Raw genomic sequence first — 24,675 nt, 5'->3', positions numbered from 1 at the left:
GCTGCCTAGAAAGGATGTTTTTGGCAAATTTCCTAATGAAATTGTGAGGAAAATAACTGAATAACCTTGAGAGTTCAAAGAGGGAGAGCAAGAAAAACAACAAATACAAGGGGGAATTTACTATTAGGTTCTACACTCGGCAGTGTAAGGAGGCACAGAAACTGCCAGTAGACAGTTTCGTTTTCCTATTAAAATCTCCTGTGAGACTGCACTATTCTCCTTGTGCACCTTAGCCAAATGCTTCCAGGGGAACAAAAATTATCCGAGTCAGTGAAAACACTGGCCCCTGGCTTTTGAGCACCCTGTCTGAAAAGTTTATGCAAAACTCCTTCCTGTAAGACAATGATGGGAGGATTTTCCCCCAATTCACTTCAAAGAAAGAACCAGAGAGAGAAGATAAATCCTTACTTAGTACAGCCCCACTTATCACTAAACCTACTCATAAGGATGTTCATAATGACAAAGCATATTATGTTAAAAAGAGCAACTCTTTACACCTGAGTGTAAAGCAGGACCTGTTTTTTTGCCTTGGAAATGGCAAATCTGCAGTAAGAGCACTAAGCAGGAGGATTCAGATCTCTCTGCTGACAGCAAGAGGACTGAGGGAATAGCAAGGAGCTGCATCATGGAAGGGTCAGGTTGGGGGTTAGGAAAAGGTTCTGCACCTGGAGGATGGTGGGCACGGCCCTAAGCTGCTGGAAGTCAAGGAGCATTTGGACAGCATCTTCAGAAATATGATTTGAATTTTGGGTGGTCCTGTGTGGAGTCAGGGAATGGCTCAATGATCCTTGTAGGTCCCTTTCAACGTGAGATTTTGTATGGCTCTAATACACATGCATTACAGAGACATGTATTCACTTCCTGGAGACAGGAAAGGAGGGAACAGCGCTGATTTATTCCCTCAAAATTTCTTCAAATATCTCAAGCAAGCATTATTTTCCCTGCAATATTTTAAAAAATACCTCAGGAAATCAAAGAAAGGCTTTTCTGAGGAGGAGGAAGGAAGAAGATGAAGAAAAATGTAAATAAGTACGTAGGTTGCTCTGAAAGTAATGCCTCCTATTTACTTCCATGGAAACTACAACAAAGTGTTGTGCTCTACAAACAGCACAATAACACTCTTGACAGAGCAAATTCTCAGCTACGAAACACTGTTTTTCAACAGTCATCACTAACAGTCCTGCATTTTTGCCAGTGATGAACAGGAGCCCGCATGCCTTGCACATAAAAATCTACACCAGTGGAGGTGATCCACTGTTTCATAGCTGGTGTTGTTGGTGTATGATGGTACTGTTGCTAGGAAAATGTCGCCCATAGGCCCTGGTGTTACTGTGTTGCAAGAGAAAGTCTGTCTTCTTCTGTGGCCTGACTCCATAAGTATGAGCCTTCAGCTCAGGTTGGTTAGTTGATGGCTTGCTCGGGTTCCAGGAAATGTAGAAAGATTGCTCCTTTCCTATCCCAGAAGACAGAGAACATCACTTTACAGACTTATGGCTGCATCTTCAACATTTTTTTCAGTGGGGAATTCACATCTCATCACTCCGTGGCCTGCTGTTTTGACTCCAGCTCACAGTGGTGACACCACATCTCATCTCACGGTAATGTGATGTGATCCACAAACAGTGATCTTCAGCCTTGCATTGGCTCAATAAGTTCTCACAAACTTGCATATGGCGTTCTTTCTGTTCCTGTGTGAACATTCTTGGGACCACCTGGCACAAACTTTCTAATATTCCAAGGTTGCCGCTGTTGTTTCCAACAAGCTGAAGTGGACGTTCAGCTCCATGCACAGTTTCCTGGTCATAATTCAACAATTTATGTAGATGCATTGATCAAGGCACCCTTCATAGTGTCACAGCTCTGCACGGCCATCTGCAATAATGCCTTGTCTTGCTGCATGTGGCTGTCACCACTGCTGAAACACACCACCCACTCCTCACTGTGCTCACATCCACTGTTTGGTATCCATAAATATTCAGCAAGCATCAACAAATATCAAATATGCCATTTTTTCTGTATGAAGGAACCCAAGGACACATGTTTGTTTCATACACGCTTCAGCGTCAGACACCATTCTGCCAGATCACCCCCCTGCTGCTGTCTGTGACACAGTAACAAAATGTAACAGAATACTGGCAGAAAGGTTCAATCCCTACCAACCAACAATATCACCAATATCTGCCTCTGATGCTACTGGCGAACATATTTAAATAGGAGCAATTAATTTCAGTGCGGCCCTCATAATTTATCTAGAGCAGCATCTGTGTATGCCAACAGCCCAAAGACCTGTGTGAATCCATCTGAGATTCTTGAACATAATGTAAACTATTATCTATATAATAAATAATATTATATAAAAATAATATAAACTATTACATGAAATAACCAGAAAGTAGTGAACACTATACTCTTGCCATAAAAACTAGTAGGACTGATTCTAGGAGCCACAAATCCCCCAGATTGGTGAACCCTGTTCTCCAAGCTACAAGCATATTGACAAAACCAAACAGAGAATGATAAAATTCCATGAATGAAAGAGATGAGCCAGTAAACCATCAATACAGGGAAGTTATGTCACTTTACTTCATTCAAATTCTTCAAAAATATAAATAAAAAACCCTTAGTTGTATATGCAACAAAAACTTCTGAATACGAGTTTTTTGACAAAGCCTTTAGGCTAAATATTGTATGTGGATATATGCTGTAATTGATCAGAAACTACCCAATGAGAAGAAAAAAGAAAATACACGAAGGTCAAAGAATAAAGGAACATACAGAGATCTCTTGAAAATATTTAATATTAAGCGCAAACATTTGAAGGTGTTACAATATTAACTGTTGAATATTATGAAAGAAAAAATAAGTAGAACAGTGCTGGGTGAAATTCAAATGGAAAAAAAGTAAGACGATTACACCGAGTTTAGAACCACTCTTTCTTCTGCAAGAACTAACACTGCAACTGATCTGGGAAAAAAATGACAACTACCTGGAGAGTTTTGTGGGACAAAAGTAGAAAAATTCCATTAAAACCACTCAAAATACATAGATCTACTTCCTGATCATCTTCAATGCTTGATTTAACAAAAGTCAGGTATAAAACATAAGAAATAAAATGCCGTGGCATTTGTGATAATAATGCATGTTTGGTTCAGGGAAAGCAATCACAAAGAGATACTATAAAAGCAAAAGGACTCCAAAGACAGGCAATCAGTGATTAAAGACTTTGAATTTCTTTTACCTGAAACAAATCAAAAATGACAGATTTTTATTTTTACAGAGAAAGGAAACGAACATAAGAGGATATGTCAGAAATACAATTTAATGTATGATCTACAGAAAAAGTAGATCATCCAATTTATGTTTTAACAACAAAGAAAACCCCAGGAGAACAGTCAATAAATTGAGGAATAACATTAAACATATGAGACACCGTATAAATCACATAAACCTGAGGAATTCATCAACACAAGGCATCAGAACAAGGTTTAAATAGGATTTGGAGATAATTACACATACATGTATGTGATAGAGACAGTTACATTATATATAATATTTTTAAAGGGTGCTGTAAGCTTTCATGTCAGGGTCATAAACCAATCAACTACCTGATAGCAATTAAAAAGAAGTGTCTCCAGCAGATATAATTATTCCCCTGTGAAATTCCTCTACAGCATCTTTCTGCTTGCCGCAGACGGAAGAAAAAGAAGAAAAAATTGTTTTAAAATGGCAATTTCCCTCTTTCTATCACAGTTACTCCATGCTTTCAGAGGTAAAACACTTCTTTTAAATCATCTTTAATTAAAAGGAAGTAAATGTGGGTCACTTAGCCTTTTTGTTTTTTCTTTTTTAAATTGACAGTTCCTGGTAATATACAGTAACCATGATAAAGACCTTCTGAAGTACAAAATTACCACAACACTCAAAAGCTAAATACTTAAATAAAAATGAAAATAAGGAAGAAAAAAACCCCAAAACTGTGAAAGCTAAGTGACTCAACTTGAACCCTGCACATTCAGTCATTCGGATAAGATCACACTCAAATGTCGTTAGGTTGAAAGAACCAGAGGAAAGGCTACTTTCTTCATTCTTCTGAATAAGAGACAGAAAGGGATGAATATTAAAATCTCCCCTAATTTTATTCCAATTATGAAGTAGAAAATGTTAAACAAATAAGAAGTAAATTAAAAAATTTGAAGTAAAATAAGCATTAAACGTACCTTTGCTTGCTAAACACTGATTTTTGGGTCATGTTCCCAAAAACAGATTGCAATTCAAAGACACCATAAGCATTTATGATTTATCAGAGCATGACAGAAAGTTTAAACTATGTTGCCTAATTGTGGAAAGCTAAAGTAGAGTAAGACTGAAACTGGCCTACAATTACAAGTTAAAAAAGAAGGCAAGAAAAATAAACACTGGATTCCAGCTGACAGTTTTCAGCAAACAAATCTTAGAAGTTATTTGAAAGCAAAAACTCGTAACAACAGTCAAACTGCTTTTTACTGGCAATTTTCTTTTAAGCAATAAAATAAATCAAATGCAAGAAATCAAACAAAAATGTGTCATGGTGGAATTGTACATCTGGAACTTTTATCTATCGTTTCTTTCCTGCCCTGTGCCAAAATACCAGATTTTTCTTACCACCAGCAGTAGGTTGAAAGTTTTGATTACGCATCATAATGATGGAATACTAACTCAGTAGTCAGAAAACTTAAAGCAATAAAAATGTACAAGTCAGGAAATACAGTTCAGCATATGCTGAAGCAAAGTATCGCTAATCAATACACATAGCAATAGATATTTAAAGGACACTACCACAAATTCAATTTTCTTGAAATTCTCTCAGAATAACAATTACAAGCTACATGCAGTGCCAACATAAAAGTCTTCTAATCTTTCTAACAGAAGCTCTAACTTGGGATTCAATCGATCACCTTTGTTTTCAGCTCTCAAATACCATTTTCTGCAAAGCAAAATATCCTATCCCAGGAGGTACTCTGGGATATCACATTGCTAATAGCACAGCACCTGTCCCAGCCTCAGAGAACAGCACCCTGCTGATAGATGGTGATGACACAGCAGAATACTTAGTGAGGTGTCAGAGTGGGAAATAAGATCATAAAGGAATACATTTCCAAGACTTGAAAACACATTTAATTTAATTAAAACACAAAAAAACACAAATTTAATTTAATTAAAAAATTCATTTAATTGGGTTATGACTCTTCTACTAGAAGCAGAGTATTCTTGTATTGAGAATATCTTAGATGGAAAAACAACAACAAAAAAAAAACCTGCAACCTATATAAACTCTCAGAAAGTGTAATTCTTGGGGATAGAGGAGACTTCCACATGAAAAAACATTTACAATCTAAACTAAAAAGTAAATTACAAATGCAACTTATATCATTATTGGAAGTAGTTGTGACACTGGCAAAGGAATTGTAAATGTAGAATGACAACCAGTTCCTAAGTCTGAATTTATACAATTATCTTCAACAATCAGAAATAATCTGACTTAATACGTGAATCAAAAGTTACAAGATTTTGTAATGTAGCAATTACGCATTTTGTTCAAGAGAAAACTGGAATCTTCAGTTGTTTCAAACTGTGTAAATGACAGCCTAAAACTATTTCACTGTACAAATATACCTTAACCCCATTTTAAGTGTGTGTGGGAACTGCTGAATCATGGCCTGAACCTGAGGTGAGCAATGAGTCAGCCATGGGAGCACAGGTGAAGGCAATTCTCCTGTGCTGCTGGAAGGGGTGAGCTTGGCTCCACCTCTCCTAGACCCCATTTAAAAGTTGACTACCAGGAGGGAAGGATCTTTTTCTGGAGATTCCTCCTTTCTGAGTTTTCCAGTGAGCCCAGGACAAGGGTAAGCCCTCTATCTATTCTTTTTTGGTGTAATAATCTGCTTAGCCAAACTCTCTTCTCTCTTGTATATTCCTTAATTATAATACCTGTATATTCATTGATTATCCAAAGGGCCTGAAAATTTAACCTTAAAATACTTTCTCTATACAGTAATAGCTCTTCTGATACTCAAAAAGTAATCACACAGAATTCTTAACTCTTGATGTAACTAGAAATCATTTAAATAGAAAACTAAATAATCCGGTACAAATTCAGACAATTTTGTTGTAAAAGACTAGGAATAAGTTGGGTGTGGGCATTAATTCAGAGAACCTTCAGCTACTGGGACCAGACAAATGAAGAGGTGCTCTGTAGCTGCTCCACAAAATGCTGTTTATATCAGAAGACTTCCATTTCATAACCATTAATCTCCCGACTCTTTCAAGATGCTTTAAGACCTGGTCCAATATTTACAGGTTTTGCTTATGTTTATTAACGTAAAATGGAAAAACTCCATCTCTACTTCAGCTACCAGGCATTAAAAAAACTCAATTAAAGCACAAAGACTACTGCTGAACCTGATGTAAGTTTCATTAAGGAAGCAGCAAAGCTGTACAGTCAAAAGGACTTGCATCTGTACAAATAACATTGATATTACCAGTGTGCTTTGTACTGCTCTCAGCAAACTGTCTTGGGCTGAGACAGAAATGTATTGTTCAAATATTGTACTGAAGGGAGGCAAATCACATCTTCAAACACAAGAATTACATTTTAGAGCATAACCTTAATCAAATTGGTCATCGTGTTTTAGTGATTTCTCCATCAGCCACAGAAGTTGTAATTCTTTGTGCACAGTGCACTAGCTCCCCATGTGGACACACGTGATTAGCAGCATATGCAGAGTAGCTTACAGAAGTTACAGCCATCCTCTTATTTCAAGTGCTCTGTGAATCCATCCGTAACATGGAAACATCTCAAAACCCCACATTCTAGTAAGAACTTCTGATAAGTGCTGGTGGTGCTCCTTGCAGCTGCTCTCCATTTCCTAATACTACTGTACTGGTGTTGCTGACACAGTCATCTATACAGTCCTGCAGTTAACCTGATTTAATTCAGAATGAGAATATCCCCCTTTCTCCATAATTATTCCACTGACTTTTCCAGATAGGTTCATCAAACAAAAACAAAATGCAGCAGAACTGTATCTGAAGACAGTGCAGCACTGGTTATATCAGCTTAACCAGGTAAAGAGAATGGGAAACTCATCCAACAGCCAAACTTCTTTCCAACTTTCAAAAGCCTCTCTGCAGTAAAACAAACCACCTGGAAAAGTGGATGAGGATCCACAATCTGAGAATTCTTTTAGAAGTGTATTGCATATAATTTTCTTTTGCTTAATAAGGATGACTCTACCGGCCCCAAAAGATACAGCATAACTTACGGATTTCTTGTTACAGAAAGTCAACAAACCAACCAGGTGAGGAACAGCTCACCAAACCTATGCTACAGGAAATCTGACTCTTTGGCTCTTAAGTTTTCTAACATGCTTGTAATACTGATAGTTTTACAAGACCTCCTCCTCATAAAGAGAAGGTTCTAGTTGTATTCCCAAATTTTTCATTTAGCAACAGAGACCGCCTTACTAGAGACTATGGACATCAAAGGGGTCATACCATTTGCACCTTTGGCTCACAAAACAGAGCAAAGGAACAAAGCCCATTAAGGAGGCTGTAGGAACAAGTTAGCTATTATCAATTCAACATTTCCACTAGCTTGATATCTTCTAGTAACAACACAGAACACAAAGCTTAATTTATCTATGCCAAACAGAGCTGCTCTGGTTGCCTCTCATTCAAAGGGAGTTGGGAAATTGTTTTCCTATTCAAGTTACTCTAATGTGAAACTTCACACCAAGCAGAATCATCTAAATTTTTTCTTTTTAAGAGCACTGACAGTGACAGAAATCCTCCTTGGAGTGTACCTGTGCAGTATAAAGAATATGAATGCCACACCATTCCTCCTTTTTTCAGGGATTTTAGCTTGGTTACTATTACTGTCACCTCCTATCTAGAGTCTTGTCTTTCAAAAATATAGTACTTTCTAGAATACTTTTTGAAAACTGTTTTTTAAACATTTAATAGGAGTGATTTTTTTTTTTCTCCAAAAATTCATGCTCCGCTCTAACTAATCACTCACTTGCCTCATGACAGGAAACACTGAATCTTTTACACCCTGTTGCCTATTAATGGACTTATGTTCTGAAAGGCTCATCCAGAATAACACTCCTACTGCTTTCAGTCTCTGTTTTGAAAATAATTTAACCCTCTCATTCAGTGTGTGAAGAATTAAGCCCAAAGTTCAAAGACTGATGCCAGTAGTGACTATGAGGAAAGAAAACACCACTAACAGATTTTCCACTATCATACGGAAGAGACAAGACTGTCTCAAATATTTAGTGTACAACTGGACACAAGCCTCATTAATTCAGTATCCCTTTCACTCTTAGGAACTTCAGTTATACTTGTAAATTTCACTTTAAGTTATTAAAATTGTTATGGATGGTATCTTGCTTTTTTTTCTAATTAGCATGTATTTAAGGTCAATTTTATGTCCAGAATGAAGGATTCTCTAAAAAAAAAAAAGTGCATACTCAGGAACTTGGAAGTGCTAGCATTTCCTAGGTCTCCACATTATTTCTGTAAGCTAATAACATCCCCAAATATATTAGATGCATAGATTGAATAGCACTCATTTGAGAAGTACTTAAGTGTAGACTACCATTCAGCCACCTGAACTCTTAACTATTAAAAAAAACCCTCCCCTCACCAAAAATAGCAGAAAACAACTGTCTCCCACTAAGAAAGTTTGGGGTCCCTTCCACTCAAAGACATTTTGCATATCTGTGAAGCTTAAGGAAGAGTTTAGTCAGGTGCTGGTAGTGTTACTTAATTTTTACCTCTTGATTCTGTTTCCTTGGAAGTAAGCAGCATTTCAGTTTTTGTTGACAATGTGTGTTTATTTAAAAAAAAAAAACACCATTTTATATTAGAACTATTTAGTAAAAATAATAATTTGGACTGTGACAAAATGGAACTACATTGTGAAAAACAGAAGAATCACACAAGTCCTAGAAGCAGCTTTATTTTTGAGAGAAATTTCTCAAGCAAGAAAAAAATCATTGCATTAATTTTATTAATGAACTTCTCAATATTACAATAACAAGAAAAAAATTAATGATATGCATACATTTTCCTGTAACTCAAGCACTGAGCTTTCCTGCAAGTCACTTCATACATGGAATTTGGTTTGCTAGAGAGTTAACTCACTTTTATAAGAAAGTTAGTGAAAATCATTAGCCTTCCTTTTTATCACAATCCTGAAGTATACACAGAAATCAAGAGCCCTGTGTACTGGCTGAAGGCAAGCTGCACTGCATATGAGAAAGTTCTGTGTTTAAAAAGAAAGTTCCCTACCTAATAATTCCTGTAGACCTCTTTATCTGCGGTTATAAAAACCACTAACATGCACACACATGTAGAACAAAACTTTCCCTCTATTTCTTTCAGGAAAGTTATCATCATGAATTCCTGGTAAAAAGCAGTAGGACAGGAGAGGAAAAAGGCCTGAGCAGGTAAGCCTATTTTCATTCAACAGTTGGCAATAACTTTTAATGCCATTCTCTCAAGAAAACATAAGAACTAAAATAAAGGTTGGAGAAAGCAAGATGTAATTTTAGATATCGTGTAGTTCAGGACACATTATTTCCATGCACACTACTATTTGGGGGTGGGGGTTGTCTTAAAGTCCTAGTAATGACTTTTAATTGCATCTTTGTTCTATGCATTATAAGGACACCAATATTTCCCTGTTACTTCCCTTAAACTTAGACCAAAGGAAACCAAATACACGTGTAAAGCAAGGAACACAATACAAGCTCTTTTGGGGAAGCTTACCCAATGATGGTAAACAGATTTTCCACTGCTGTCCAAGGCAAGCACCTGTAAACTTAGTAAGAGGCAACAAAAGGTGGTATCAACAGCAGACTTAGCCACCACTCCCATCCTGTTCAGAAGACACTACTCTGAGCAACACTGCTATTGACACTGCTGTTGCTCGTCAACTCAAGGAGATTAACCTCACATTTCCTTTGTATTCTGATATGCAAGAAGCTCTCTTGTAACAGGAGTCACACATTGTAAATGTTTCTGTTGTATAATATTCAACAAGAACTTTAATATGACATCGGAGCTTCAAAGTCTTTCCAGCTCTCTTTGCCTGCAATGCTTACTTCATCTGTTACAACTCTTCCTTATGTCCAGGCCCTTCAAAGCATTTATCTTTGCAACATGGTTGGTTCACTATAATTTTGCATAACATTAAGACTTATCTTGTTCCTTGCATGCAATATCAAGCTCATTTTAGAAAAGATGTACAATCATTCTATTACAATTGTGCATTCTGAAAGACAGTCAAGGAGTAAAGCAGCATTTCATCATTTTTATATAATATCCAATATGTTCAATACAAAACACAGGAAAAAGGCAGCAACTACCTTTAACAGTCCAGGCAAAGTGTGAAAAAGAACACAGTGCAAACATTTTTGTCAAGTAATACTGAAATGTGAAATCCACAGACAACTATGAGAGGATAAAATGAAGTCACAAGGCAAGCCAACTTGGACCCAGTATTAAGTTTTCATTTAGATCTTTTGCTCATTTTAAAAGCGACAATATTGACACACAATATTTTATAGCAAGTAAATATTAAGGTCTGAAATTTTATGAGAGGTGCATTGATTAAAATGAGAACAAGATAAAATTTAAATAACAAAAGAAATGTAGTTTACATCAGAGAAGATCCTGCAGATAGGAACAGATCAGATACAACCTAACTTCAGAAGTTGCCCAGAGGCTAGCACTCTTAAATTATACGAGAAGCTACTGCAACTGCAATACCATGAAATTTTTATATTCTACTACTTAAAAAATGTTCACACACATTGTCTTGCTTCAAACTTCATTGGTGTCAGCCACAAAACTTGAATTTTATTAAGACAGTTTAAATGCTGCCATGAACGTGTGGTGAGCTGAAATGTAACACTTCATAAGCTTCCTTAGGTCTTAAGTGAAAAACTAAATGAAGCAAGCTTGAAGAAATTTATCTTATATTAAACAAGCAGTAGCTCACACGTACCCAAATTCTGCAGGCTAAAATTCATTGGGAAGATAGATTGTTTAAAGAATGATTTTTCCAAAAACTACAACAAAAAGTTGTTCTTATCTGATTAAGTTATCCCATTTCAAGCAAGTCTTCAAAGATTTTACTTGGTAGGTGAAAGAGTCTACACTTCACTAAGACTGAACATCTAAACTTAACTTTGTATTACCCTTGTATTCCCTATCCAGTTATTCAAAGGAGAAAAAACACTGTACTACTTTGTCACTGCTGAAAAATATTCCTTATGCTGAGGAGCAGAAATGCACTTCAGTCCTGGTCTGCAAAAACCTTTCATGGCCCTATCCTCACTTTTTTGTTAAGAGAATGTCACCACACTCAACACAGCTGTGCACCAGGGACTAAAATAAGGTCAAATTCATTTCCAGTTGTCATCAGAACCAGGATATGAATTAAGCCTCCAAGAACATATTAGATGAGTAACGTACACAGCCTTCTTAAAGGTTTCCTTCCCTTCCCCCACAGCTACAAGCTTGGATTTATAAAGAGAAGCCTCTACAGGCACAACAGGTTGGACATAATGAAGCACCATTTCTATAGTCCTCTAGGTACCAACTTGAAAAGATGCTTTGCTAGTAGCAATGATTGGAGAACACTTCTCCAGAGACCAAAGAAAAAGTAATTCAATTTCAGTTGGTAAGAACTAGTATCTAGGAATGGCTGTTTTATAGACATTCTTTTTAGCTTCATATTACAGAAATGAATCAAGACTATATTAATTCAAGAAAAGTCTTATGACTAAAAAACAAAAGAACTTCCTTGTGTTACTCGCAGTGAACTCCCAGAGCTTTCCTATTAACACAAAACCACAACCAGACAGCAAGTTGTTTTAATGCTTATTGCATCTTTCCTTGCCACTCTACAAACAACAAAAATAGGGGAAAAACTGGTGGTATCTTATGAAATAAAAAGTTCAGCGATACAGATTCAGAGAAAATACAGATTTTTTAAAAGAAGCAAGCATTATCCAACAAATGCTTCAATTCTAAACCTATGCAGTGTTTCAATATAAGCCCACACAACCTTATTTCTCACAAGTTAGCACGATCAATAAGGCATACAGGTTGCTTTGTGACAAAGGAGAGAAGGAAAGAATTTAAGAAACTCACCTAAAGTACCTCAAAGCTGATATTTACCCAACCCCATTCCATGAAGGCTCAAGAATGGATAATATTCCAGCAGAAAACAAGTAAAATAAAACTAAACACCTCACTTTTCCCTGATGTAGAGGGAAAAAGAGAATACTGTCGTAGGAGCTGATCAAGAGCCACACCAGGAGACTTCTTAGTTGAGAAAAACCAAAGTCATCTATAAGCCAAACCAGACAACCTGCATGCACAGCATGTTTAATCCCAGTCCATAAGCCTTCAGTTAAATAACTCAGATTGTGAGCATAATATAAGCAGTGAGCTAACGAGACTTCAAATTTAACACGAAGAGACATTCTATCTTGTATTCGCTGTGTAGTAAATTGCAGACTAACTATTTGGACAGTTTTTCAAACATCTCCCCCTCCCCATGAATCTGAATTACACCTAGTCCCTTGGTTTTATGCTACTTTGTACTTACTGCTGGTAGCAGAGACTGCATGTTCTGGTTGGAGTCAGCTATAGTAGCTAGATAAACCAAGTTTGTGTGTAGCATCTGCTGGTATCTACCAAAACGAACAAAGGAAAAGAGGCCTTAAGTCACAGTGACAATCTTGGAATTCAACTCTATACATGTCAAGAAACAACTTCCAACAGCTTATGAGAGTACGGTTATTAGGAATCCTACATCCTTTCCTCACATCTCCCTACTCATCAACCTTTCCCAATTTCTCTGCCAAGTCTGGCTTGTCCGCTACAATTTCTGTACTGCAAATTAAATCTAAAACATGGTGACCTCGACTGTTTCACTTCCTACCCTAAGCAAAGTCACTAGGAGGCATTTGGAGTATGAGTGTGTCTGTTTGACGTTATTTCCAACAGAAACACTAGGGAAAGAGAGCTCTTTCTATTATGTCCCTAGATACAAGGTATCATATTGTTATGAATCATGACCAAGAACAGCAATAACATTCCATCAGGATCCTGAGATCTGAATGTCCGCTGTTGAATTTTTTTTCTGCTGCAGAACCAGATTCTAGAGTACCAACATCCAGCCCAGAGTCAAATGAACAACCTTGTAAGCAGGAGCAGAGTACAAGTACGTAACTACAGGCTTGCATACAGCTTAATATAGTAACTGTGTGCTACACTTCACTCATATCAGTAGAAGTAATCCCCTGAAACAAAAATACCTACCATTTGTCACCCCAGCTTTCCCCCCCAGATTACCAGCCTCTTAGAAATAGCCTCAACAGCCACACTGTGATAACCTATCTGTCATCACATGGAGGAGTATCTGTCCAGGTCCACAGCTGTCTGACCCTCCAGAAACCCCACTAGACAACCGGTTGACATGGTATATTCTGGCAAGCCAAACTTAAGGTGGAGTTTCCTCTTGGGCAAGTGGTAAACAGCATAAATACTGTATCGTTCTGAAAGGTCTGAGAAGAAAGCTACCTCCTTCCCAAACTGTAATTACAACACAGAGGTAGATCTCTCAGTTACACAGTCCCCTTTTTTTTTTTTTTTTTTTTTTTTTGTTATTATGCTATCAACTTGCAGTACTCAAGCTGCAATGTTGCACTGATGGAAATGATAGTTACACAGCAAAGAAAAAAAATTAACCACAGTATTTGCAGCAGTATTTTTCTAATCTTCTCAGCGTGGTTCTCTTTCAAGGTGAGCTAAATAAATCAACTGATCTAGATGGAAATTCACCCGGTCCACAGTAGATTTGGATTAATGTCTTACTGAGAGCATTCAGATGTCTTTCCTTTGTTTTGGTAGTCCATTATACACTGAATAAGGTGGTTATTTTCATCCAGCATCTGAAACAACAAAGAAGTCTGAGGTAAGCGTAACATTCTTTATGGAAAAACAATAACTGAAGACAATTATGAGTCTTACTCTTAAAGTTTGATTTCTTTTTAAAACTAACAAAATTAATATTCCAGAAAGCCCTACTTCAACCAATTACTTACATTCTTTTACTCTTCCTCCTTAGTTTTTATAGGTTTTAGTACAAGAGTTTTAAGTCACTATTATAACTACATTTATGATGCTCCCTATTTAAATACCTATATTCCATCTACAAGAAGTTCATGGGAAGTATTCTGAGTTTTCATGTAATCTCAAGTGAAGAACAAACTTGAAAACTTGGGGCATAAATTTTTCTTCTCCCTCCAAAACCAACAATTCAATAATAAAAGACATTGTAATGGTTAATTGATAGAAACTGAGCTTAACAGGCATGATTGTTTCAAGGAAACACTTTGAAAAGTTAGGCCATATTTGCATTATAAATGTTCTGTATAATTACTCTTAAAACACAGTTTAACTGGCACAACAGACAATATTTCAGAAGTGTCTGGGAATATGAACGCATGCTAATTACTTTTCTGGGGAAAATAAAGTTCTAAAACCATGGGAAATTGCAGGTCTCATAGCCTTCTGCAGGAAGTACAGGAAATAAAGATGTTCTATGCCAACAAACAGGAAAAAATATACAGCCTGGTTTCCTAGAGTTGCACATTCTCACGCTTGTGTCTTTGTTTTAATCCCCTCATCTGCTCTCTGATCAGACAGCAATTAAGTAAAACCATGGCAAGTCTTAACTACCAACAAAGTTACCAAGTCTGCTCAGCTAAATGGAAAATATTACATCAATTTCTTGGTTCCTCTCAGTGGAAAACTGGTTTCTATCCTTGCAGCCTACCAAGTGCCACATTCTAAATCTGCAAATCTGGCCACCTCTTTCCTTCCTTTATGTTTTGGACCTGACACTGAGCTACTGAATTTCACAAAGCTAATACAATCTTAATCATCTTCGAGGCTCTTCCCTTCTTCTGTACACCAAATCAAAACATCTCAAGTTTGAACGTGGTTGAGATTAGCCAGGTTTATAATTCTACAAGGGAAGCACAAGCACTGTAATTATATCACTTTCATTTTCCTAGGAATCCAACTTCAGCAAATTCTACAAAAAAAGAAACAAAAAAACAACTTTTTTTTATTCCTTTTGACTAATCCACCTCTATTACAAAGGAGATCATAAACCTTACAACCTTAAGCAGTTCACTCAGGATTTACATCCAGATAAGAATAAAGCAAACAGTTCAAACAGTTGAGTCTTCCCAAATTCAAACTAGCAATTCACCAAAATACAGTAGAACAATCAGTGAAAAACTGTTCTTGCCCAAAATTGCTGGACCTGGAAACACCATCCTTAAGTAGGAATCACAGACAAGAACCACAATACCCCAAAGTTTCTGAACTCCTGACACTAAGCAGAATTACATTTGCACACACCTAAGAGGATCCTGGACTCGCTTGTACACTGGCATACTTCATATGTGCTAACATTAAGTGTTAAGGAAACGCAGTGGCCAAATTCAACAGAAAAAGAGCTGGGGAAAAAGCAATTAGTACAATTTATATAGTATATAGAGTACTTGCAAAGGAAGTCTTGAATGAAGGCTCTTCTCAAAGACTCCAACTGTCTAGAGAAAGGCAGCATGTCAGCACCTGGGGTGGTGAGGTGCTGGCACAGCTGCCCATGTAAGCTGTGGTGCCCCATCCCTGGAGGCGCTCAAGGCCAGGTTGGATGGGGCCCTGGGCAGCTGAGCTGCTGGGTTGCAGCCCTGCCCACGGCACGGGGGGGACTGGGAGGGCTTTAAGGCTCCTTCCAATCTGAGCTATTCTACAATACAGGTAGAATTTGGAAGTGCCAGCGAGATGGTTGTTCTCCTCAGTGCTGCCATGCAGGCTGTACATCTTTGGGGAAAATAAATAAGTAAAGCTAGGAGGAAAGAAAAGGAAAACAAATAAGAATACAACTGTATGCCTGACAGGACTAAAGGCACTGTTTGATACAATCAAGCTGTTGCTGATGGAAAACCAAAAAAGTTCTATGAAGAAGTTATAGATGTCTGCCATCACAAGATAGCCTTGTTTCTAGCTGGATGAAGACACCTCCAAGACTTCTGTCAACTTACATGTGCCAGTTACAACAATTCTCCAGCTTCAGCTATAGCAGAGTTGTGCCAGTACACTAACACTGAATTAGTGGCTTGACTACAGCACAAGAAAATCCTAACTGTCTACATTCAACACACAGTCAGTGACCTGCAGCCTGCAGACAGCTTTCTACCTGGTGGATACGCATTTCCCACCTTCACTTCTGAAGCACAGACTTCTGTGGTACTGTGTAAGGCTACACCGTAGCCCCAGGTCTTCCATGACACCCTGAGCCCGCAACACCTTGCTGACTCCCACGTTCTTTCCTAAGCCAGAAGCTGATTGTATCTGATGAGCTCCCACACAAGGAGCTTGCCACCGTGAGTGGGAGAGATTTCAGAGCAAGAGTTGCACTGGTGACAGCGAGGGCCTATGGTTAAGTCCCAAAGCACAGCACTGAACTGAAGCACACTCCCTCACCTCTGCCAACACGGAATACCGAGTTTAGAACACAGAATCACAGAATGGCCAGAGTTGGAAGGAACCTCAAGGATCATGAATCTCCAACACCCCTGCCACAGGCAGGGCCACCAACCTCCCCATTTAATACTAGACCATGCTGCTCAGGGCCCCATCCAATCTGGCCTTGAACACCTCCAGGGAAGGGGCATCCACAACCTCTCTGGGCAGCCTGTTCCAGCACCTCACCACTCTTTCTGTAAAGAATTTCCCCCTGACATCCCAACACACCACAGGCACGCTTCCCTCTCGCCGCTCCCTCCCGCAGCAGCCCCGTCACGGCCGCCGGCCATAGCGCTTCCCTTTAAGCTTCAGAGGAGGAGCAGAATGGGAGAAGGCCTTATTTCGCGGCGGCCCCAGCACTCGCTCCGCGGAGCCCGCAGTTACGTAGGGCCCGGCTCGTTTTCCCTGACGGCCTCGCACAGCCCCCATCAGTGCGGCCGGGCCCTCAGCCCGCAGCCCTCCACCGCACCGCAACGAGGCCTCAGCCTCGCTCCGCCCGGCCGTCCCCGCGCGGCGCGAAGCCCCGGGCGCTCCCTCACCTTCTGGATGGCGGCCGGCGTGATCTCGCCCTTCCCCCGCTGCCGGGGGGCCGCGAACGCCACCGACATGTCGCGCCGCTGCCGCCAGCAGGGCCCAACCCGCGCCCGCCCGCTCACGCGCACCCCGCGGCGGCGGGAGGCGGCCGCGATCCGGGAACGGAGCTGCGCGGGGGGCGGGGCGGCACAGCCCGCTCCCGCCGGGGAAAAGCTAAGGTGGGCCGGGACTCCTCCCCGCTTTTCGACAGCGAGAAGGGAGCCACGAGGGCCGCTGGGCGCTTCTAGGAGCTTGGCCGAAGCAACGGGACCGAGAGCCGGTCGCGCCGTTCGAATGCCGCCGCCCCGCGCCGCGCCGACCTCGTCGGCCACCCCTCTCTTTGTCGTGGCGTTGGTACGTTCCGACCCCGCTCTGCTCAGCGCCGGACGGGCGGTGAAGTGGTACGGCCGGCAGAGGGGGAGGTGGGAGCAGGCGGCTCTCGCATTGCACGGAGCTGCGCTGCTCCCCGCGTGGCGGCAGTTGGTTGCGCCCGCTCTGCCGGCGGGGCGGGGAGGCTCGGAGGGCTGTCTGAATCGACAGGTGGAGAAACGAAGAAATAAGAAGTTGCAGGGGAGCAGCTGGTGCTGCATGCGCGCGGCTTGGCTGCGTAGGGCCTGCTGGCTCCTTTCCCAGCCCCTGTTTGTGCTAACAGGGCTTTTTCCTCTGTGTCCCACATGCTTCACCGTCATCGCGGCTATCGCACTCGTAGCACAGCAAAAGTGAGAAGATTGAAGAAACCTGTTCTGCTCAAGTTGATAGCCATCACGGTGGCTCATGGTTACCATTCTGTGGTCTTTGAGTGAACTCAGTTGCAGCTCTGCTTAAACTGATGAGGTTGTTTTAAGTATCACAGTGAGGAATCCCTAGAATGAATCACAGGGTTGGAAGGGACCCTAAAGCCCACCTAGTCCCATCCCATGCTATGGGCAGGGCTGCCACCCAGCAGCTCAGCTGCCCAGGGCCCCATCCAACCTGGCCTTGAGCACCTCCAGGGATAATGGGGCACCACAGCTTCTCTGGGCAGCTCTGCCAGCGCCTCACCAACCTCTGAGTGAAAAACTTCTGTCTGGCATCTAACCTAAATCTCCTTTAGTTTAAAGCTGTTCCACCTTGTCCTATTGTTATCAGACCACATAAAACATCAGTTTCCTTCCTGCTTTATAAGCTCCCGTCGAGTACTGGAGGGCCACAATGAGGTCTCCCCAAAGCCTTCTCTTCTCCAAGCTAAACAAGCCCAGATCCCTCAACCTGTCTTCATAGGACAGGTCCTCCAGCTCTCTAGAAATGAGGAATGCATGACAGCTGTAGAATGTGCTATCTCTTAGCTAACTGTAAGTAGAAAAACAAGGACTTCACTCTTTAGCAGTATACTCATGACTCTTCAGAACTGGTGAGGTGTGTGAATGTGTCCTAAGGCAGCAGGCCCCTTCATTAACTGGACAGTAAGTGTTCTCATGAAATACACTAAACACCAAGAACTCAGCAAAGTGTTTTCTCACAAGTATAACTTATCTTTCTCTCATTCTCTGTTTACCCAGCTGCTGTCTGCAGAACATTTTGCATAGGGGTATCTTGGTGATGGCAGTATTGGAGAAAATAATGCTAATGTGTCAGCCATAGAAGTACTGCTTTGAAGATCTAAATGTTGTTCCATATTCTCCCACGTTTTCATCTTGATGATGAGGAAAGGAGAAAAAATAGGCTTATGAGATTCTACAGATGAGAAACTGTGAAATGAATGGAGTAACTGGCCATTGTATTTTGCAAAAATAGTCCAAATTAAATATGAAAAACTTTTGAGTGCTTTCGTATTTCCACACAAAATATGGGAGATTGGTATATAGAATTCAACTGATATGTGCGTAAGATCATTCACTCCTAATAATTAAAACCACATCTTTGTCCTAGTTTTGTCAGGCAGTTAAATTAAATCCATTTATTTACCTTTTCTTTGTGATGATTTTTCCTTCCCATTTTTAAAATGTTGGATTTCTATATTCATAAATAGCAACAGATCTAAAGAGACATTGGAAAAAGACTCCACAGCTCTACTTTAAAAACAACACTGTAAATAATGGCACAGACACATACAAGTAAGGAAATAGATAGCTACAGTGGAAATGTGCCACATGTCTCAGAACAAATAACCACAACAGGGTGTCTCTTTTATGACTTTCTTAATGCACTGCAATATGCCTAGATATCAAAGGACATATGGTATATTTTCTCTTTAATTGCATATTTATTTGCTCTTGTGAGTTACTCACAACTTTAACATTATTTAATTGCAATTTAGATGCATAAATCCAGATCATCACCAAGAGCTTCAAATACGAATGTATTTCAGTCAGATCTTTCTTCCACTGCTGTTCTAATTTTCATCAATGTATTACCCTTTTTGTTTATGTGGATTTGAGTATTCCTTATTTCCTTTGAGATAGAAAAGCACAGAGAAGGATGGGCCCTTTTCTGAAAGATTCTTTTTCCTCAAGCTTCCAATTCATACTTTTTAATGGTAAGTAGCAGGTTATGATACAGGCCTCAAGTGTGGAGTCTGGAAAGTATTAACATTTTGTTTCTTGAGAAAGAAAGTGAAGGGAATAAAGGTAGAGTGGATTTAGTCTTCTCGGGACTGAGTCAAAATTCCTCATCACGAGGAATCAAATTCCTCATCACAAGAGGAATCATGTTTCAGTTAGTTTCTGAGAAACATGCAATGTTTGCAGCAATCTACTCTTTGAACAATTCTGAGGGTAAAAAAATTGTAAGCTATCTCCAGTTTCTACCTATGTTTTCTGGCAGTATTGCCTGAATTCCCATGCATTCTCTGGAATACAATGGAAAGGTGAGAGAAGGAATCAGCATACATTCCGTTCCATGAGCAGGCCAATAGAGAATGCTAAATCATTATTATTTTTACATTTCAGATTTCATAATTGATGTTTACTGAGATATTCACAAGACAAAGGACAGCAAAAAATGTTATGATAGCTTTGTCTGCTTAGACTTGCTTGACTAAATGTGTCAGTTGAGAATGTTTCCTGTGAATAATTCCTGATGTTAATTTTTCTCAAATAAAGCTTTTAACATATTGGTGACAGCACTATGCTTTATGCATTTTGTGCAAAAAAAACACTCTCCTTGCTCTACTACGATAGACCATCTGCTAGTAGGATGATAGGTTGAATTACAGCCTTTTTTTTAGGGCACATCAGGGTGTTTCTGTGTGTTTTGTAACATCAGCAATACAATCAGGTAACAGTTACAGCAAATCCCAAGCAAGCACTTTCTTTTGATAGATGAAGATGGAAAATAGCAGAAGGAAGAATTACTGTTGTTGGTTTAGTGTTTCTTTACCAGCTCAACTTGGTGTCACCTCATGACTTTGGTGGGATTTCCTACATGCCCAGTCTCCATGGGGGTTCATGTTGCTGGAAATAGAGCTAGCGTCTGTCTGTTTAAATGGCTGAGTCTGAAGAACGATTTAGATTCTACTTGATAAGCAGTAATTTGTTATCAAAATACGGCAATATTAATGTCAGGGTAAATTATGGTTTTCTTGGGATTGCACTAATGGTAAATTTGTCTTAAATTAATTCTTTCAGCTTCTTGTTTGATACTTTAAATTTTGCCATTTGTATTTTGCACTGGCTATTGTATAGAATATTAATAAGAAGTAGCACCTGAAATGCAAGCCTCTACATTTTGATAAAAAGTGGATTACTCAAATAGGATTGCATAGTACAATTATATTGGTGGCTCTGCCGTGTTCCAGTGGGGCAATAACAAAAACAGAAAAAAATCAATGTGATGCTAAATTTTTATTCTAGTGTCTGTCATTTTAGTCTGAAAATGTAAATATTTAGAATAAGGGCACTCACATCGTGTTCAGTAGTTTGCACTAGTGGGAGTAAGCGCAGCAGCTGAATAGAGAAAATCTTTCTGTGTCCTGATTTTATTCTTCAAAAGGGAATCTCCAGCTAGTAGGAATGTACGCTATAAATAAAGAATAGCAGAACATCTAATCTAAGCCTCTTTGGAGCTGAAAATTCTTCAAGAATTCTTAGATGTTAATATTTTATTTTAGAACATGGAAACAAAGTACCATAGTTCCTGATTTCTTCATTTTTTGAATGTCAGAAGCAAAGCAGAAAGCACACTGTGCAGCTACAGGATAGTACTTCTGCCATGTCATCGGAATTCTATTCAACCACTTGATGAAGGAATACAGAAAGATAATTAAATCACATGTAGTTTTCTTTCTCTGAAGAAAGACTGATCTCATGACCTAATTGAGACCTCTCTCATTCTTCTGTCAGTTTTTCCAGTACTGCCCAGGATACTCTTGTTCTTTGCCAAAAGGGCATACTGCTGACTCACACTCACCTTGTCCACCTAGATCCCCACATCCTTTCATGCTGGGCTGCTTTCCAGCCAGTTGGCCCCAGTGTGTACTGGGTCATTCTTACTGAGGTGAAATACTTTGCACTTCCCTGTGCTGAATTTAATGAGGTTCATATCTGACCATTTCTTCAACCTGTTGAAGTCCCTCTGAATGGCAGTACTCACTCCTCTCAGTTAAACACTATTGGCCCTCATACTGACTCCAGAGGTATATCACTGCTGACTATCCTGCTGGACTCCATACCACTGATAACAACCTTATGAGCATGACAGTTCCGCTCATTTTCAGTAAGACACTCTACTCTTACCTAATCTGTACTTTATCCATTTGTCTATGAGGATGGTATGGGAAATACTGTCTGAAATGTCATAAAGGTTGGGATTAAAAAATCCAGTACTCTTCCCTCTTCCACCAAACCTGTTGTCTATTCACAGAAGGCTATCAAGTGGGTGCAATTTACTCTTCATAAATCCATGCTGGCTAGTCCCCATCACCTTTTTGTCCTTAATGTACTTAGACATGGTTTCCAGGATTTGTTCCATTACCTCCCCAGTGATTGAGGTGAGGCTGAATGGTCCCCTGGATCCTCTTTCTTGCCTTTCTTGATGATGGGTGCCTCCCATCAGGGCCCATGGGCCTACGTAAGTTTATTTTGTTTAAATATTCCCTAACCTAATCCTGTTCCACCTTGTTGTCCTTGCTCCAGAATATCCCATGTCTCTAAGCATGGCGGTTTCTGAAAGCTGGTCTTAAAGACTGATGCAGAGAACATAATGAATACTTCAGCTTTTGTGGTACCCACTGACACAAGTCCGCTGCCCCACTCAGCACTGGGCTCACATTTTTCCCAGTCTTCCTTTTGCTGCTGATAAATTCATGAAGTCTTTCTTGTGTTTCACATCCCTCACCAGATTCAACACCAGGTTAGCTTTGGCTTTCCTAACTCATTCCCTGCATACTCAGACAGCATGTATATTCTTCCAGGATTCCACCTCTGTCCTTACATCAACTATTTTTGTATTTGGGTTCTATTAGGAATTCCTTGTTTATCCTTGCTCAGTCTCCAGCTTGTCAAGGTGGACCATTTTTGAGTTTGGAGGAGCTGAATCTTTGAAAATTGGCCATCTCTCATGGATCCCTCCTCTCTCTAGGACCATATCCCAAGGGAGTCTTTCAAGTAAGTCCCTGATCAATCCAGATTCTGCTCTCCTGAAATCTCAGTTGTAATCCTGCTTTTTGCATTGTTCCATCCTTCCGGGATTCCAACATCTCATGGTCAATGCAGCCAAATCTGTCCAGGATCTTCTCATCCCTGACAAATCCTTCCTCATTTGTATGTGTGAGGTTCAGCTAAATTCCTCTCCTTGTTGGCTCTTCGATCATCTTTTTTAGAGATTTGTCATCGATGTGCTCCCCAAGCCTTTTGTGTGGCTTGTGCCTTGCTGTGTTGCAACACCATCAGACAGCAGGAGTGCTAAAGACCTCTGTGATGATCAGAGCAAATGTGAGACTTCTACCAACTGTGTGAAGAAGACCTTCTACATACAATCATAGAAACACAGAACCATAGAATATCCCAAGTTGGATGGGACCAAACTCCCGGCTCCACACAGGACCACCCAAAATTCAAATCATATATTTGTCCATTGTCCAAACACCCCTTAAGCCCCAGCAGCTTGGGGCTGTGACCACTGCCCTGGGCAGCCTGATCCATGCCTACAGACATCTGGTGAAGAAACTTTTCCTAACCCTCACCCAATGCTCTCCCGATGCAGCTCCATGCCGTTCCCTCATGCCCTGTCACAATCACCAGAGAGCAGAGCTCAGCACTGCCCCTCTGCTCCCCTGGTGAGGAGCTGCAGGCCACAACATAGCCTCCCCTCTGCCTCCTCTGCTTGGGGCCAAACCAACCCACGGACCTCAGCCATTCCTCACACACCTTGCTCTCTAGATCCTTCATCATCTGTGTAGCCTTCCTTTGGACACTATCTAATAGTTTTATATCTTTCCTAAACTGTGATGCCTAAAACTGCACACAGTGCTCAAGGTGAGGCTGCACTGGTGCAGAATAGAGCACTGGTTGTACTTCTTCCCGATTGAATATAGACACCCAGAACAAGTTCACCAGTGCTGTTCTGCACCACTTGTTGTTACTGAGGTGCTGTATGAGAGAAATGGCACCACTGGTTATTAATAGTGACAATACTGTCTCTAATCTAGTTTTGGACAAATATAATTGAGTTGACTCCTTGTCCATCCCAGGGCAGAGCTCCATACTCCATTTCTGCTGTGGTCTCACGTAGACAGCATTTGTTTTTGTTCTCTTATCTCTGCTCAATTTTTTATATACTCTATATATTGCTCTTTAAATTATAGAAAAAAAATTGCATTGGCATTTAAAACTGTGTTCTTTAACTTTCTATATGTAAGATTTCTCAAAGTCACCATATATCTTATCAGAAGCTATTCAAGACTAATCATTTTGGTAAATAAAAAGCAATAAATTATACAACAAAATACAAATCAGGGAATATAGTTTTATTTGTCCAAAAATAGATTACAGAGAAAATCTTGTCACTCTTAATAACCAGCAGTGTAATTTCTGTTATACAGCACCTCAGTGACAACAAAACTCAGCAAAGAAACAATATAGTTAGATTCCTGTAAATAACATCTGTGAGTATTACTGTGCTTGAAACCAATTTGGGAAAATATACGCTAACTGAAATCTTGTTGCATTGAATGTACATTTATCGTTCTCCACTTTTAATGTCTGATATTCTTGCTGCTTGCTTGCTTTTTTTTTCTATGTTCCAAGTATTTTCAAGGGTAAAATCATTATGACTGTTGATCCAGTTGGAAGGTGAGGGTCTTCAACACTTCTTACATACACTGCATATACATTTCACTCTTAGCTTGAAATGAGAGATACAGAATATTCGTATTTTATAATACTCTAGAGGAAACAAAGATATACTTATGTTGAAGACATATATTGTGTCACTGTTTGTACCATGGTATTCGTCCTTCCAGAA

At 39.8% G+C, this 24,675-nt stretch overlaps 1 protein-coding gene and 1 long non-coding RNA gene across 5 annotated transcripts in view; one reads left to right on the top strand and one right to left on the bottom strand.

Moving 5' to 3' along the window:
• Positions 1 to 17,369, bottom strand: part of SS18 (SS18 subunit of BAF chromatin remodeling complex) — a 49,353-nt gene extending 31,984 nt beyond the window's left edge. For 2 of the 4 annotated variants that reach the window (XM_048940286.1, XM_048940289.1), the window contains exons 1-3: positions 17,202 to 17,369; positions 13,936 to 14,012; positions 12,665 to 12,749 (exon numbers count right to left, since the gene is read on the bottom strand). In XM_048940286.1, coding sequence (XP_048796243.1) covers positions 12,665 to 12,749; positions 13,936 to 14,012; positions 17,202 to 17,270 — 231 coding nt within the window. In that variant the 5' untranslated portion in view covers positions 17,271 to 17,369. The remainder of the gene's footprint in view (positions 1 to 12,664; positions 12,750 to 13,935; positions 14,013 to 17,201) is intronic. The other 2 variants (XM_048940287.1, XM_048940290.1) reach the window with 2 other exon arrangements.
• Positions 5,205 to 10,102, top strand: LOC125691230 (uncharacterized). The gene is made up of 3 exons (XR_007376050.1): positions 5,205 to 5,882; positions 9,427 to 9,491; positions 9,748 to 10,102. It is a non-coding gene; the product is annotated as an uncharacterized LOC125691230 (long non-coding RNA).
• Positions 17,370 to 24,675: the final 7,306 nt, after the last annotated feature.

Source organism: Lagopus muta, chromosome 3 (assembly GCF_023343835.1).
Source record: "Lagopus muta isolate bLagMut1 chromosome 3, bLagMut1 primary, whole genome shotgun sequence".
Taxonomy (NCBI): Eukaryota; Metazoa; Chordata; class Aves; order Galliformes; family Phasianidae; genus Lagopus; species Lagopus muta.
The sequence above is the reverse complement of the archived record's forward strand: the minus strand, read 5'-3'. Positions and strand labels throughout refer to the sequence as shown.